Source organism: Piliocolobus tephrosceles, chromosome 1, assembly GCF_002776525.5.
Source record: "Piliocolobus tephrosceles isolate RC106 chromosome 1, ASM277652v3, whole genome shotgun sequence".
NCBI lineage: Eukaryota > Metazoa > Chordata > Mammalia > Primates > Cercopithecidae > Piliocolobus > Piliocolobus tephrosceles.
Genome location: NC_045434.1, coordinates 98,637,143 through 98,653,152, shown reverse-complemented (window position 1 = coordinate 98,653,152; position 16,010 = coordinate 98,637,143). Strand labels below are relative to the sequence as shown.

General features: G+C 43.3%; 1 protein-coding gene across 2 annotated transcripts in view; it reads left to right on the top strand.

Moving 5' to 3' along the window:
- PFDN2 (prefoldin subunit 2) overlaps positions 1–16,010 on the top strand; it is a 17,995-nt gene extending 1,985 nt beyond the window's left edge. Inside the window, exons 2-5 of one of the 2 annotated variants that reach the window (XM_031936311.1) lie at positions 6,624–6,672; positions 13,906–13,994; positions 14,110–14,233; positions 15,718–16,010. In XM_031936311.1, the coding sequence (XP_031792171.1) occupies positions 6,624–6,672; positions 13,906–13,994; positions 14,110–14,233; positions 15,718–15,894 (439 nt within the window). In that variant the 3' untranslated portion in view covers positions 15,895–16,010. The remainder of the gene's footprint in view (positions 1–6,623; positions 6,673–13,905; positions 13,995–14,109; positions 14,234–15,717) is intronic. The other variant, XM_023214306.1, reaches the window with a different exon arrangement.

Here is a 16,010-nt window from a genome sequence, read left to right as displayed (position 1 = left end):
TTTGAGACAGAGTCTCACTCTGTCATCCAGGCTGGAGTACAGTTGCAGAATGTCGGCTCACCACAGCCTCCACCTCCCGGGCTCAAGCAATTCTGCCTTAGCCTCCCGAGTATCTGGGATTACAGGCCTGCACCACCAGGCCCAGTTAATTTTTGTAGAGGCAGGATATCACCATGTTGCCCATGCTGGTCTCGAAGAGCATAGTCTGGTGGGATAAATAAGGAAGCAAAATGCTCATATGAGGCGGAAGATAAGTGTCCTAAGAGAAGTATAAAGTGCTATGGAATATAGTTTCTGACTTCGGGTGGGGGAAGGGAAAAGGAACCTAATATTTTTTAATACTTTTTTGTTGTTGAGACGGAGTCTCTGTTGCCCAGGCTGGAGTGCAGTGGCCTGATGTCGGCTCACTGCAGCCTCTGCCTCCCAGGTTCAAGCGATTGTCGTGCCTCAGCCTCCCAAGTAGCTGGGATTACAGGTGTACCACCACACCTGGCTAATCGTTGTATTTTTAGTAGAGACGGGGTTTCACCATGTTGGACAGGCTTATCTCGAACTCCTGACTCAAGTGATCCGCCTGCCTTGGCCTCCCAGAGTAGTGGGATTACAGGCATGAGCCACAATACTTTTTTTTTTTTAAGAGACAGAGTTTCACTTCGTTGCTCAGGCTAAGTGCAGTGGTGTGATGATAGCCTGCTGCAGCCTCAAAATCCCTGAGTGATCAAGCCATCCTCCTGACTCAGCCTTCTGAGTAACTGGGACTATAGGAAGAAGCCATTTTGAATGGCTAATTAAAAAAAAATTTCTTTGATAGAGATGGGGGGGTCTCACTTTGTTGGTCGGGCTGGTCTCCAACTCCTGGCTTCAGGTGATCCACCTACCTTGGTCTTCCAAAGTGTTGGGATTGCAGGTATGAGCAACCTTGTGTGGCTCCCCCTAATACTTTTTAAGGCTACCATGGGCCAAGCAGTCTGCTGGGTACAGTGATACAGATATAGTAGTTCCCCATTATTTGAGGGGAACATATTCCACGACCCCAGTAGATGCCTGAAACCTGGAATAGTATTGAACTCTGTTTTTTCTCATACCTATGATAAAGTCTAATTTATATAATAGGTACAGTAACTAATAAAATAGAACAGTTATTACAATACAATAAAGGTTACATGAATGTGGTCTCTTTTTCAAAATATTTTATTGTACTGTAGTCACCCTTCTTGTGATGATGTGAGATGATAAACTGCCTTCCTGATGAGGTAAGGTGAATGACAGCATTGTGATATAGCCTTAGGCCACTATTGATAAGTCAGAAGGAGAATCATCTGCTGTAGATGATCTTGGATCACTGAGCCATGACAATGTTGAGCAGGAGATGTTGATGACTAAAGGACAGGTAGCATATGCAGCATGGATAGACTGGGCAAAAGGATGATTCACATCCTGAGCAGGATGGCTCGAGATTTCATCACGCTATTCACAACAGTGTGCAGCTTAAAACTTATGAATTGTTGGCCAGGTGCTGTGGCTCAGGCCTGTAATCCCAGCACTTTGGGATACTGAGGTGGGTGGATCATCTGAGGTCAGGAGTTCGAGACCAGCTTGGCCAACATGGCGAAACCCCATCGCTACTAAAAATACAAAAATTAGCTAGGTGTGGTGGCGGGCACCTGTAATCCTAGCTACCCAAGAGGCTGAGGTAGGGAGAATCGCTTGAATCCGGGAGGCGGAGGTTACAGTGAGCGAAGATTGCGCCATTGCATTCCAGCCTGGGCAATAGAGTGAGACTCTGTCTCAAAAAACAAACAAACTAAAAGTATGAATTGTTTATTTCTGGAATTTTCCATTTATTTTCAGACATAGGATAACTGAATAATGAGAGACTATTGTAAATGAAATAGACTTTGTCTTCAAATTGCTTTACTCACAGACTCATTTGAGAAAAGACAAACCAGACATTAAAGATTTATAGTGTGCTGCACAATCCCTTCATTATGGCAGCTAGAGGAGAGACCCCTAACTAATCACGAGGTTGTAGGATTATGGGGGTAGGGGCTGTGGAAAAGGGAAGCTGTGGTATAGTAGGGTGGCTAAGAGCATTCTTATGCACTAGGGTCAGACCTAAGTTTGAATTTCATTTCTACTGTTTACTATTTATATATGACCTCCCATGAGTTACATCTTGGCCTCCCCCATCTGTAGAAACATAACAGTACCTACCTTATCACTGAATTTAGAGTATTAGGCAAGACAATGCATGCAAAGTGTTTTGCACAGTGATTAGAATATAGTGTGTGTTTAGTAAATGCTAGTTGGCTTTTGTTTGCTAGAGGAGAAAATCCTTCAGCTCAATTCTGAAGGATGAGAGAAGTTAGTCAAGCAAAGAAGGAAGTGGAAGATTTTCTAGGTAGAGGGAATAATGTGTTCCAAAACACTAAGGCCTGAAACTGCCTGGCATGTTTGGGATGCAGGTGGGACTTAATGTTTGAGATGGATTACAGAACTTGAATATGGAGAAAAGGGGATAAAAGAGGAATATAAGATGTCTCTCAGGTTTCTGTCTTTGGTGGATAATGGTGCCATAGGGAATGTAGGAAGACAGACAATTTGGAGGGAAATAAAAGTTTATTTTAGGATTTTGAGTTTAGTTTTCTTGTGGGACAACCAGGTTAAACATTCAGTAGACACTTTGATTTTTAAATCTTGAGATACAGAAAGAAATCTGAGTTGGAGATACAGATTTGAGAATTGAGTTTATGGATGATAAAGCCATGGTTATGTATGAAAATGATCACTTTCTATAGTTTGTACAGAAAGTGAAAAGTAGAACAAGAGTAGAACCACTGTTTTAGGGGAGCTAAAGAGAAGCTCTTAGACTTCCCTCAGGAAACTGAGGAAGTGTGATAATTGAGTTTTGAGGCTGTTCCTTGATTAACATTCTCTTGCCTTTGTTTATTCTGGAGAGAACACTGGGTAAAACATTGCAAGATTTGTCACTGCTGCAAATTTGAGCCACATATGTCCCTTACAAACAAGATGGAAGAAAATAACACATTGTGTTAGACACTTAACTTGTTTTACCTTCTGTTGCTGATTGAGACAGAGTCTCATTCTGTTGCCCAGGCTGGAGTGCAGTGGTGTGATCACAGTTCACTGCAGCCTCAACCTCCCAAGGCTCAGGTGATTCTTCTACCTCAGCCTCCCAAGTTACTGGGACTATAGGCATGTGCTACCCTGCCCAGCTTATTTTTGTATTTCTTGTAGAGATGGAGTTTTGCCATGTTGCCCAAGTTGGTCTTGAACTCCTGGGCTCAAGCAGTCCACCTGCCTTGGCCTCCCAAAGTGCTAGGACTATAGGCATGAGCTGAGCCACTGCTCAGGCTTACCTTCTGTTATTTAATTGCTGCCATTTGAAGTAGGTTGTATTGTCCTTCATTTATAGGTGAGGACATTTTAATTTCAGAGGTTTTAGTTAACTTGCCCAAGGTCAGTAACTGGAAGAGCAGGATTTTTAAATGAGGGACTTAAGAATCAGGTAGACCTATTTTTTCCACTTATGCCATGATTGTATTAGAGATATTTAAGCAGAACCCTGAAGGAGTGGATGGATTTGAACAGGTAGCAGTGGGAATAGAAAGTAGGGAATATAAGAGGAGAGTAGTTGAGTAAGGCCATAGAGGTCTTTGAGTGCAGGGCAAAGAATTTGTGACCTTTTAACATAAGCAGTGAGGAAGTAGCAGAAGGATATATGTTATATTATTAATTGTTTAACTCTTACATAAAATAATACATTTATTGTTGGAACTGTAGAAAATACAGGAAAAAGTTCAAACCAGGAAATAAATTGCCCGTAATCCAACTATCCAGAGATAACTTTTCTTGCCATTTTGGAGTATATCCTTTGAGAGATTTTTTCCCCCTCCTTTATCTTTTTATGTATATATGTGTGGATGTAAGGGGGGCGTTTTGTTTTGTTTTTTTTTAACATATTTTATAAAATTAGGATTATACTACAGTATGTACTGGATTGTAGTCTGTTTTTTAAGCCTAATAGTATATGTTGAACATTTTTCTTTGTCATGTAAGTGTTAGGAAGATTAAATTAGCAGTGTATACAGTAGATTTGGGGAGTCTAAAAATAGGATCATTTAGAAAACTGTTGCAGTGTTCAGACAAGAAAGTAATGAACATCTGAACTAAGGTGATGTCAGTGAGCCTAAGAGAAATTGCTGAAGTAAGTGCAATACATTTGGCAGTTGATGGGATTATGGTATGTTCAAAAATGAACCTGGGTATGGTGGCAAGTGTCTGTAGTCCCAGCTACTCAGGAAGCTGAGACAGGAGGATCACTTGAGTCTGGGAGTTTGAAGCTATAGTGTGCCATAATCATGCCTGTGAATAACCACTTTTCACCAGTCTGAGCAGCATAGGGAGACCCCATCTTTAAAAACAAAACAAAAGATGAAACTAGGGTTTCCTACCAGGAGGGCTAGAGTGATGTCAGTAGCAGAAATAGAAGAGATAAGAAGATCACTTCAGCTTTGAACAACATGAGTTTAAGATATCCATGGGACATTTAGATGGAGATGATCTATAATAATAGCAGCTACTATTTATTGAAAACTTGTTATATGATAGATATTGTCCTAAGTTCTTGATGTAATTACTTAATCCTTACGATGCTCTGTGAGGCAGGTATTATCTGTTTTTTATTGGTGAAGAAGGCCGGGCGCGGTGGCTCAAGCCTGTAATCCCAGCACTTTGGGAGGCGGAGACGGGCGGATCACGAGGTCAGGAGATCGAAACCATCCTGGCTAACACAGTGAAACCCCGTCTCTACTAAAAAATACAAAAAACTAGCCGGACGAGGTGGCGAGCGCCTGTAGTCCCAGCTACTCGGGAGGCTGAGGCAGTAGAATGGCGTGAACCCGGGAGGCGGAGTTTGCAGTGAGCTGAGATCCGGCCACTGCACTCCAGTCTGGGCGACAGAGCGAGACTCTGCCTCAAAAAAAAAAAAAATAAAATAAAATAAAATAAAATAAAAAAATAAAAATATTGGTGAAGAAACATCAGAAAAGAAGTACTTAATCCTTATGCATTCTGTGAGGCAGGTATTAATCTGTATTTTATTGGTGAAGAAACATTCAGAAAAGAAGGAACTTGTCATGGTCTGATGTTAAGCCATTTCTGTCAGGCACAATAAAGCTCCTTCCTCTAACTTGTAAATGTGGGACTAGAATTTCTGAAAAGGCCTGGTTTTGCAGGCAATTAGAATAAAGGCAATTGCTGGAACTATAGAAGTAGCTAAGAGTGCCACTTGAAATAGTATAGATTACCCTGATTTGATTATATGAATGTATCAAATTATCACATATACCATGAAAATATGAGAGTATGAATCAATAAAAATAATTTCAAAAATAATATAAGGTAATGAAGAAGTGCTGTGAATGGAATCTTAGATCCTGTGGCCATTGTAGGAGTGAAAGAGGAAGAACTTTCAGAAAGGAGAAAGAAGGAGGCTTGAGATAGGAAGGAGAACTGAAGGGACCTGGAAACCAAAGGGGAGTCGAAAATCTACATTGTATCGGGCACTTGACCTATTATCTCAGTTAGTTCTCATTGTTACCCTGTAGCAGTGGTTCTCAATTGGCATGATCTTTTCCTAGGAGACATTTGGCAGTGTCTGGAGACATTTTTGGTTGTCACAAGTAAAAGGGGTTGCTACTGGCTTTTAGAGGGTATAGTCCAGGGATTAAACATCCTATAGTGCCTGAGAGAGCCCTTATAGCAAAGAATGATTTGGCCTAACATGTCAATAGTGACAATGTTGAGAAATCCTGCCCTGTGGTATATTAGGTCCATTTTGTAAATGTGGAAACAAGGAAAGTAACTCAGTCATATAGCAAGTAAATGGCAAAACTGGGATTTCAACCCAGGTCAGAATAGGAAGTTTGGGTTCTTTCCACTTTACTCTGTTGCTCCTTGGATCCCAGTACTTGGGGAGGCTGAGGCTGGAGGATCTCTTGAAGCCATGAGTTTGAAACCAGCTTGGGCAACATAGTAAGACCCCCATCTCGGACCGGGCGCAGTGGCTCACACCTGTAATCCCAGGACTTTGGGAGACTGAGGCAGGTGGATCACGAGGTCAGGAGATCGAGACCATCCTGGCTGACATCCTTTCCGTCTCTACTGGAAAAAAAAAAAAAAAATTAGCCGGGTGTGTTCGTGTTGGCGAGCATCTGTAGTCCCAGCTACTCAGGAGGCTGAGGCAGGAGAATTGCTTGAACCCAGGAGGTGGAGGTTGCAGTGAGCCAATATCGTGCCACTGCACTCCAGCTTGGGCGACAGAGCGAGACTCCATCTCAGGAAAAAAACAAAAACAAAAAAAAAACACACATCTCTACAAAAATTAATAAATAAAAATTTCATGAAGAGAAGGGATGAGTACTATTATTTGATGGAGTAATAAGGTCAAAAAGTTTTCTTTGACAGAGAGTTGAGTATGTTCTCCAGAAAAGGGGGCACTGAACTGAAAAGAAGGTAATTAGTGGAGCAGTATCCCAGATCATGCTTTTCCAGGTTCATCCAATCATAATTCTCTACCTCTTCTATTCCATTGAAACCAGTAAGAGTAAATATCATGTAAGAAGACCCAAGGACATTTTGGAGAGAAAGGTAATGATTATAGATTTTTTCCTAAAATTATTAAAACTATATGGTAAACAAAAAAGAAAACAGGAATATAAATTTGCTTTTATAAGAAATTAGTATTTGACAAGCCAGGAATAATATATTAACAGAGATAGATTTTTAGAATTAGACAAACCTGGATACAAGTATGATTTCTGCAGTTCACTAGGTTATTTTATTTTTTATTTTTTGAGACGGAACCTTGCTCTTTCACCCAGGCTGGAGTGCAGTGGTGTGATGTAGGCTCACTGCAACCCCCGCCTCCCAGGTTCAAGCAGTTACTTTGCCTCAGCCTCCCGAGTAGCTGGGACTACAGGCATAAGCTACCACACCCGACTAATTTTTTGTATTTTTAGTAAAGATGGGGTTTCACCATGTTGGCCAGGCTGGTCTCGAACTCCTGAGCTCAAGTGATCTGCCTGCCTCAACCTCCCAAGGTGATGGGATTATAGGTGTGAGCTACTGCGTCCTTCCCACACTGTTTTGCTTTGTTTTGTGTTTGTGAGACACAGTCTTGTTCTGTCACTCAGGCTGGAGTGTAATGGCACAATTTGGGTTCACTACAACTTCTGCCTCCCAGGTTCAAGCGATTCTCCTGCCTCAGCCTCCCTAGTAACTGGGATTACAGGCACCCCCACCACGCTCAGCCAATTTTTGTATTTTTTTTTTTTTTTTGAGACGGAGTCTCGCTCTGTCGCCCAGGCTGGAGTGCAGTGGCCGGATCTCAGCTCACTGCAAGCTCCGCCTCCTGGGTTCACGCCATTCTCCTGCCTCAGCCTCCCGAGTAGCTGGGACTACAGGCGCCCGCCAACACGCCCGGCTAATTTTTTGTATTTTAGTAGAGACGGGGTTTCACCGTGTTAGCCAGGATGGTCTCGATCTCCTGACCTTGTGATCCGCCCGTCTCGGCCTCCCAAAGTGCTGGGATTACAGGCTTGAGCCACCGCGCCCGGCCAATTTTTGTATTTTTATTAGGAACAGGGTTTCACCATGTTGGCCAGGCTGGTCTGGAACTCCTGGCCTTAAGTGATCTGCAGGGTTTCACCATGTTGGCCAGGCTGGTCTGGAACCCCTGGCCTGAAGTGATCAGGCCACCTCTGCCTCCCAAAGTGCTGGGATTACAGGCATGAGCCACTGTGCCTGGACCCACACTAGGTGATTTTGACCACCACACAACACTTCACCAGCCTTGGTCTCCTCATTTACAAATTGAAGGTACAGGTCTTACAGTCTTTTTTGTTTTTTAGAATTAAGTGAGATAGTCTAGCACAGTGCCTGGCATATAATGGGTGTTCCTTTACTGTTGAGACTATGGAAGGCAGATTATAGTAGGACTATGAAAGAAATAGATATTTTAAAATAGGTTGCATTTGCGTATTTAAAATTTTAAAAGAAGATAATAGAAGGCAGTCTCCATGGTGGAAAATAACACAATATACATAGAAAATATTTTGTCAAATTATTTAAGTAACTAATATGCATTTATACGTGAGCACATAGAAAGGGTTAACATATGGGTGTGGAAGATGGCCAGATTCTTCTGCTTCCCAGAAGAATCTAAGTTGAAACCTGAAGAAAGAATTAGACTTAGGCAGAGAAAAACTGAATGAGAGAGGTTTGGGAAAGTACACCAAAGGTAGGGTGAAGATTCTATGCAGATGCCTGAAGACAGCTGTTAAGGGAAACTACCAGTGACTTAGGACACTGAGTGCTGAGTTAAGAGGTGGAGGGAATGACTGATTGGGAGAGGTAAGCTGGAACCCGGTCTTTATAGGACTTTTTGAGGAGTTTAGATTTTATCCTGTGAGCATTGGGAAGGTTTTAGGCATAGGAATAATTGATTAGATTTATATTTTTGGTCACTGATGCTGCAATGTGGGGAGTGGATTAAAGGGGGCAAATCAGGAGACAGTATAGAAATAAGGAGGGTATAGTAGTACAGATGTAATTAATTTGATGTGGATAGTGAATCAAGGATGATTCCAAGGTTTCTGGAGTTACATTCCAACTCTAAAAAGTATTAAATTAACAAAAATAATAAAAGCTACCATTAGGGCTCTGGGGAAAGACATATAATCATGATATTGCTGGTAGCAATGTAAATTAATCTGGTCATCTTGGAGAGCTTTCAAACGACATGCAATGGAAGCTATAATAATACCAATGCCCCTTTTACTCATTGACCTTACTTTTGAATACCATTCAAGAAATTCAAGAAAAGTGGCTATAAATCGTGCACTCTTTGTCCAAAGTGGTTTTCTTTTTGTTTGTTTGGTTTTTTTTTTTTTTGAGATGGAGTCTCACTCTGTTGCCCAGGCTGGAGTGCAGTGGCGTGATCTCAGCTCACTACAACCTCTATGTCCTGGTTCAAGTGATTCTCCTCTTTTTTTTTTGAGACGGAGTTTTGGTCTTGTGCCCAGGCTGGAGTGCAATGGCACGATCTCAGCTCACTGCAACCTCCGCCTCCTGGGTTCAAGTGATTTTCCTGCCTCAGCCTTCTGAGTAGCTGGGATTACAGGCATGTGCCACCACACCCAGCTAATTTTTTTGGTATTATTTTTAGTAGACACAGGGTTTCACCATGTTGGCCAGGCTGGTCTTGAACTTCTGACCTCAAATGATCTGCTGGCTTTGGCCTCCCAAAGTGGTGGGATTATAGGGGTGAGCCACTACACCCAGCCTTTTTTTTTTTTTAATTTTTAATTAATTAATTAATTAATTAATTACTTTTTTGAGACAGACTGGCTGTTGCCTAGGCTGGAGTGCAATGGTATGATGTCAGCTCACTGCAACTTCTGCCTCCTGGATTCAAGTGATTCTCCCACCTCAGCCTCCCAAGTAGCTGGGACTACAGGTGCATGCCACCATGCCCAGCTAATTTTTTGTATTTTTAGTAGAGATGGGGTTTCACCATGTTGACCAACCTAGGCAATATGGCAAAACTCTGTCTCTACAGAAAAATACAAAAATTAGCTGGGCATAGTGGCACATGCCAATGGTCCCATCATTCAAGAGGCTGAGGTGGGAGGATTGCTTCAGCTCAAGAATTCAAGGCTGCATTGAGCCATGATTGTGCCACTGCACTCCAGCCTAGGGAACAGAGTGAGACCCCATCACTACAAAAAGTTAAAAAACCTAGCCAGGAGTGGTGATGGATGCCTGTCATGCCAACTACTAGTATAAGTGGAGGCAGGAGGATCACTTGAGACCAGGAGTTCAAGGCTGCAACAAGCCATGATTGCACCACTGCACTCCATCTGGACAACAGAGTAAGACCCTATCTCAAGAAGAAAAGAAAAAAATTGTTTGTACATAGATGATGATTTAATAGGGTTGGGAGACGCAACACTGACGTGTCAATCTGTGCTTACACCAGACAACTTAAAGAGAATAAGAAATGAGGAAAGGGAAGGATAATTAGGTCCTAGCCATAGGGGAGAAGACCATTAGAAAAGTTGTGTTTTAAAAGGAAAAATGTGGGAATAGAGGATAACTTCTCTGTTTCCATTACCTGGCAGACCCCAGAAATGGCTTAATATTGGCTTATTTTGCATATAGTCTACAGTTAAGTTGCAGTTAGCTGCTGTATTAGGCTGTTCTTGTGTTGCTATAATTACCTGAGACTGGGTACTTTATAAGAAAAGTGGTTTAATTGGCTCATGGTTCTGTAGGCTGTACAGGAAATGTGGCATCTGCTTCTGGGGTGGCCTCAGGAAGCTTCTAATCATAATGAAAAGCAAAGGGAGGGGACAGGTATCTCATGCATGGTGGGAGCAGGAGGAATAAAGAGGGGTAGGTGTCATACTTTTAAAGAATCAGATCTTATGTGAACTCAGATCAATAACTGACTTATCATCAAGGGGATGGCAACCAAGTCATTCATGAGAGATCTACCCCCATGATCCAAACACCTCCCACCAGACCCCACCTCCAACATTGGGGATTATATTTCAATATGAAACTTAGAGGAGACACATAAACTATATCAGCTGCTAAGAGATTTCATTTCCTTTATGTGCACTTATGGCTGCAATTTTCCATAATAACTGTGGATAACTCACATGTTTAAGTAGATTTTAGTTTGGTATTTGATTAAAAGTTCATAAAATGGAACAAGAGGAAATTAGTTATTAGCAAGAATGTTGAAAAGTCGGAATTAAAAAAAAATCTCAGCTGGGTGCAGTGGCTTACGCCTGTAATTCCAACACTTTGGGAGGCTGAGGTGGGTGAATCACCTGAGGTCAGGAGTTTGAGACCAGCCTGCTGCCTGTAATCCAGCTCTTTGGGAGGCTGAGGTGGGAGGATTGCTTGAGGCCAGGAGTTCAAGATCAGCCTGAGCAACATGGCGAGACCATCCCTACAAAATAAATAAATAAATAACTGCTGTGGTGGCACATGTCTGTAGTCCCAGCTACTTGGGAGGCTGAAGCAGAAGGATCACTTGAGCCCAGGAGTTAAAAGTTGGGGCATCAGAAATTTTAGACACTTAAGCTGATTTCTTTGATGTATTTAACAACATACATCCAGAAAAGTGGATCATATGGGTGCTAAGGGAACATCTAGAATCTGCTTTAGTCATAATTTTTTTTTTAGATAGAACTATTTTGATCTGGAATTAGCTTTTTCTAGAGAAAATTAGCTTTTGCTCGAGAAAATTTTTCTCGAGAAAAAGCTAATATAAATGGCATGGTTTTGAGATAAGCAATGAAGGTTAAGGAAAAACAGCCTGTAGCTCAGTTAGATTTCCAGGGCATTTGTTGAAATGAATGGATAAAGTAGATTGAGATGAACGGGTGATAGATAGGAGAAAGAAGTTGCTGGAATGGCAAGTTTTTGGTGAAGTATTATTGGTTGGTTTATTGGCAGTAGAAAGGATATAAGGGTGGTGCAGGTCAGCCATTTGGATAATATTTGCTGTATATGATCCTTGCAGAGGGCGAGCTAGAGCTAAGGGGCTAGGCCAGGCATGTTGGCTCATGCCTGTAATCCCAGCACTTTGGGAGGCTGAGGCAGGAAGAGCGCTTGAACCCAGGAGTTTGAGACCGGCCTAAGCAACATAAGAAGACCCTGTCTCTACAAAAATATTAGATGGTGTGCACGTGTAGTCCCAGCTGCTTGGGAGGCTGAGGCAGAAAGATCACCAGAGCCCAGGGAGATTGAGGCTGCAGTGGGCTGTGATTGCGCCACTGCACTCCAGCCTGGGTGACACAGTGCGACCTTTCTTAAAAAAAAAAAAAAAAAGAAAAAAAGAGATGGGACCCTGGTAAAGATGAAGTGGTTAATCATCTTTATTAGGGCAAAGTTTCTGGCTGTGTGACTGGAGATGATATTTACAAATAGGAGTGAGAGATTTGGTAATGGTTGGAATGGATTGAATCCACTGTTGTCAGATGGCCAGGAGAGTCTAAAGGGGCAGTTCTGGACTTGGAGAGAAGTCCATGACAGTATTAATATACTTCACTGTTCACAAAGACGTTTCACACTCACTGGCTCACATAATACAACAACCTTATGAAGTAGGAATCAGTATCTGCATTTTGCAGGTAAGAAAACTAAGTCTCAAAGGGGTTGATCCAGTGGTTCTCAGTTCACACTACACAATAGAATTACGTGGGAGATCTTTTTAAAAATACTGAGGCCTGGGCCTTACCCCCAGTAGTTGTGTAGTTGTTCTGAGGCTCCACTATTCATGTTTTTAAAATGATTCAGGTGATTCTAACATATAGCCATGGTTAAGAACTACAGGGTTAAATGTCTGTCCCAGCCATAGAGCCAATAAAGTAGCAGAGGCAGAACCTGAAACCTGGTCTTTTGTCTCTGAGCCTCATATTTTTCATTTGTTTTCCCCACACTCTGATTTTTCAGGTTTCATTTAAGATCATTACATTATCCCTCAGGAAGCGTGTATCAGTTAGGGTTTATGGGCTACAGAAACCAACTCTGACCAACTTTCTTTCTTTTTTTGTTTTTTTTTTGAGATGGAGTCTTGCTCTGTCGCCAGGCTGGAGTGCGGTAGCACAATCTCGGCTCACTGCAACCTCCCTCTCCTGGGTTCAAGCAATTCCCCTGCCTCAGCCTCCTGAGTAGCTGGGACTACAGGCACACACCACCATGTCCGGCTAATTTTTTGTATTTTAGTAGAGATGGGGTTTCACCATGTTGGCCAGGATGATCTTGATCTCCTGACTTCGTGATCCGCCTGCCTCGGCCTTCCAAAGTGCTGGGATTACAGGTGTGAGTCACCACGCCTGGGTCTTTTTTTTTTTTTTTTTTAAAGGCTATTTTTGAATAATAGTGGGTATTTCACAGAATTGAACAGAAAAAAAAAAGGCTAAATAGACTGAACAAAGTTCAAGAACTGGGGCAGCTTTAGGGAATCTAGGAATAGGAATGGAAGGTCATCTCTGTAGAACCAATAGGAATCTTAACTCCAGCTGTCTTCTGTACCCATTTGTCTGCAAAATTCCAATTCCTGTAGAGAGACTCTGTAGGTCACTGCCCCTGCGTCAGGGGTCGTGTGGTTAATAGCCCCAAAAGAACCACACCAAGTTAAGGAGGGGCAGTTCCCCAATGGATGGAATACTGAGCAGACCCAAACAAGAGTTTCTCATTACAAAGCCCTCCTGACAGCCCTCACTGCAAGTCTAGGCTCCCCTGTAGGTACTCCAGTAGCTCTCCACCCCCATTCTTTTGGCTCACTGCAACCTCTGCCTCCTGGGTTCAAACGATTTTCCTGCCTCACCCTCCCAAGTAACTGGGACTACAGGTGCACACCACCACACCCAACTAATTTTTCTATTTTTAGTAGAGACGGGGGTTTCACCATGTTGGCCAGGATTGTCTCGATCTCTTGACCTCCTGATCCACCTGCCTCAGCCTCCCAAAGTGCTGGGATTACAGGCCTGAGCCACCGCACCTGGCCCCCATTATATTAAATGCCTATTTCCCAACAAACTATAAGCTACAAGAAGCCAGAGGCCAAATCTATTCTATGATATCCCTCAGTAGGCCCTCAAATATCTCAAAAATAGTAGGCCCTCCGTGTTTGGTGAATGGAATTCCAGAAAAATTTTAGGTCAAAATCGCAAACTTGTGGTTCTACTCCTTTTCCAAGGTAGGTGTCCACTACACCTTTGTAAAGCCTGCCACCCTATGTGCTATCTGGACCCTCTGCCATTTCCACTATCCCCTCTTTCATCTCTTCTCTCACCTTGTTAGGTAATTGCTGGCTTCAACCGCCTTCGGCAGGAACAGCGAGGCCTGGCATCCAAAGCAGCTGAGTTGGAGATGGAGTTGAATGAGCACAGGTGAGAAAGTCAGGGAGCGGCAAACAGTAGGACAGTTCTATGGGCTACTCCGTGAGGGGGATTTGTAGTAGAGTGGGGCTGAATCCTCAGGTCCTGCCTTGTTCTCCTATCCCAGCCTAGTGATCGATACACTGAAGGAGGTAGATGAAACTCGTAAGTGCTACCGCATGGTTGGAGGAGTGCTGGTGGAGCGAACTGTCAAAGAGGTGCTGCCTGCTTTGGAGAACAACAAGGAGCAGGTAAGCAAGAATCATTGAATAGGATCGGGTACAGTGACTGTAAACCCAGCACTTTGGGAGGCCAAGGTGGGTGGACTCCTTGAGTCCAGGAGTTCGAGACCAGCCTGGGCAACATGGTGAAACCATATCACTACAAAAAATACAAAAAATTAGCTGGGTATGGTGGCATGTGCCTGTAGTCCCAGCTACTCACCTGAGCCTAAAATGTCGAGGCTTTAGTGAGCTGTGATCACCTCACTGCACTCCAGCCTGGGTGACAGAATAAGACCCTATCTCAAAAAAAAAAAAAGACAACAGCATAAAATAGCCTATGCTCATTATGCTGTGCTAAGGCCAACTCTTAGACAAGAGGAATTGCTGACTGCTGTGGGCTCTGTGACCTGGGTGAATTGGGGTGGGAGGATTGGGGTTAGATTAGTATTTCTCATAGTGTATGGTTCATGGGTATGTGAATCAAAATCACCTGAAGGACTAATTTATAAATGCCGCTTCCCGAACCCACTGGATCAGAACCTTTGTGAGTGCCATGAAGTGACATTTTAAAAATAAGCTAGCCGGGCACGGTGGCTCAAGCCTGTAATCCCAGCACTTTGGGAGGCCGAGACGGGCGGATCACGAGGTCAGGAGTTCGAGACCATCCTGGTTAACACGGTGAAACCCTGTCTCTACTAAAAAATACAAAAAGCTAGCCGGGCGAGGTGGCTGGCGCCTGTAGTCCCAGCTACTCGGGAGGCTGAGGCAGGAGAACGGCATAAACCCGGGAGGCGGAGCTTGCAGTGAGCTGAGATCCGGCCACTGCACTCCAGCCCGGGCGACAGAGCAAGACTCCGTCTCAAAAAAAATAAATAAATAAATAAGCTAGGCTGGGCGCGGTGGCTCACACCTGTAATCCCAGCACTTTGGGAGGCCGAGGCGGGCAGATCACGAGGTCAGGAGGTCGATACCATCCTGGCTAGCATGGTGAAACCCCGTCTCCACTAAATACAAAAAATTGGGCATGGTGGTGGGCACCTGTGGTCCCAGCTACTTGGGAGGTTGAGGCAGGAGAATGGCATGAACCTGGGAGGCGGAGCTTGCAGTGAGCCGAGATGGCGCCACTGCACTCCAGCCTGGGCGACAGAGCGAGACTGCATCTCAAAAAAAAAATAAAAATAAAAAATGAAAAAATAAAAATAAGCTCATGCCTGTATTTCCAGTGCTTTGGGAGACTGAGGCAGGAGGATTGCTTGAGGCAGGAGTTTGAGACCAGCCTGGGCAACATAGTGGGAACTTGTCTCTGTAAAAAATAAAAATAAGCAGCCCAGGTGATTCTAAGTACATTAAAGTGCATAAACCACTGCTTTCAAGAAAGGAATAATTTTAATGTCTGGGCTCCTCTACTTGGTTAAAGGTAAGGTTTAACGTGTTAACACTTCCTCCAGCCATAGTCCATTCCAGGTGGGGGAAAGGAGTCCTGAATATAATCCCTGTCACTTGTCCTCTAGATACAGAAGATCATTGAGACATTGACACAGCAGCTTCAGGCAAAAGGAAAAGAACTAAATGAATTCCGGGAAAAGCACAACATTCGTCTCATGGGAGAAGATGAGAAGCCAGCAGCCAAGGAAAACTCAGAAGGGGCTGGGGCTAAGGCCAGCTCAGCTGGAGTGTTGGTCTCCTAGGGACCAAGGCCTTTGCATTTTTTTCTACCCTGACTCCCGCTTCTGATTTCTCTTTATTGTTATTATTTTCTCTGCTATTGTAATATTTTTTGTTAATTAAATGTTTTGGTCACAAT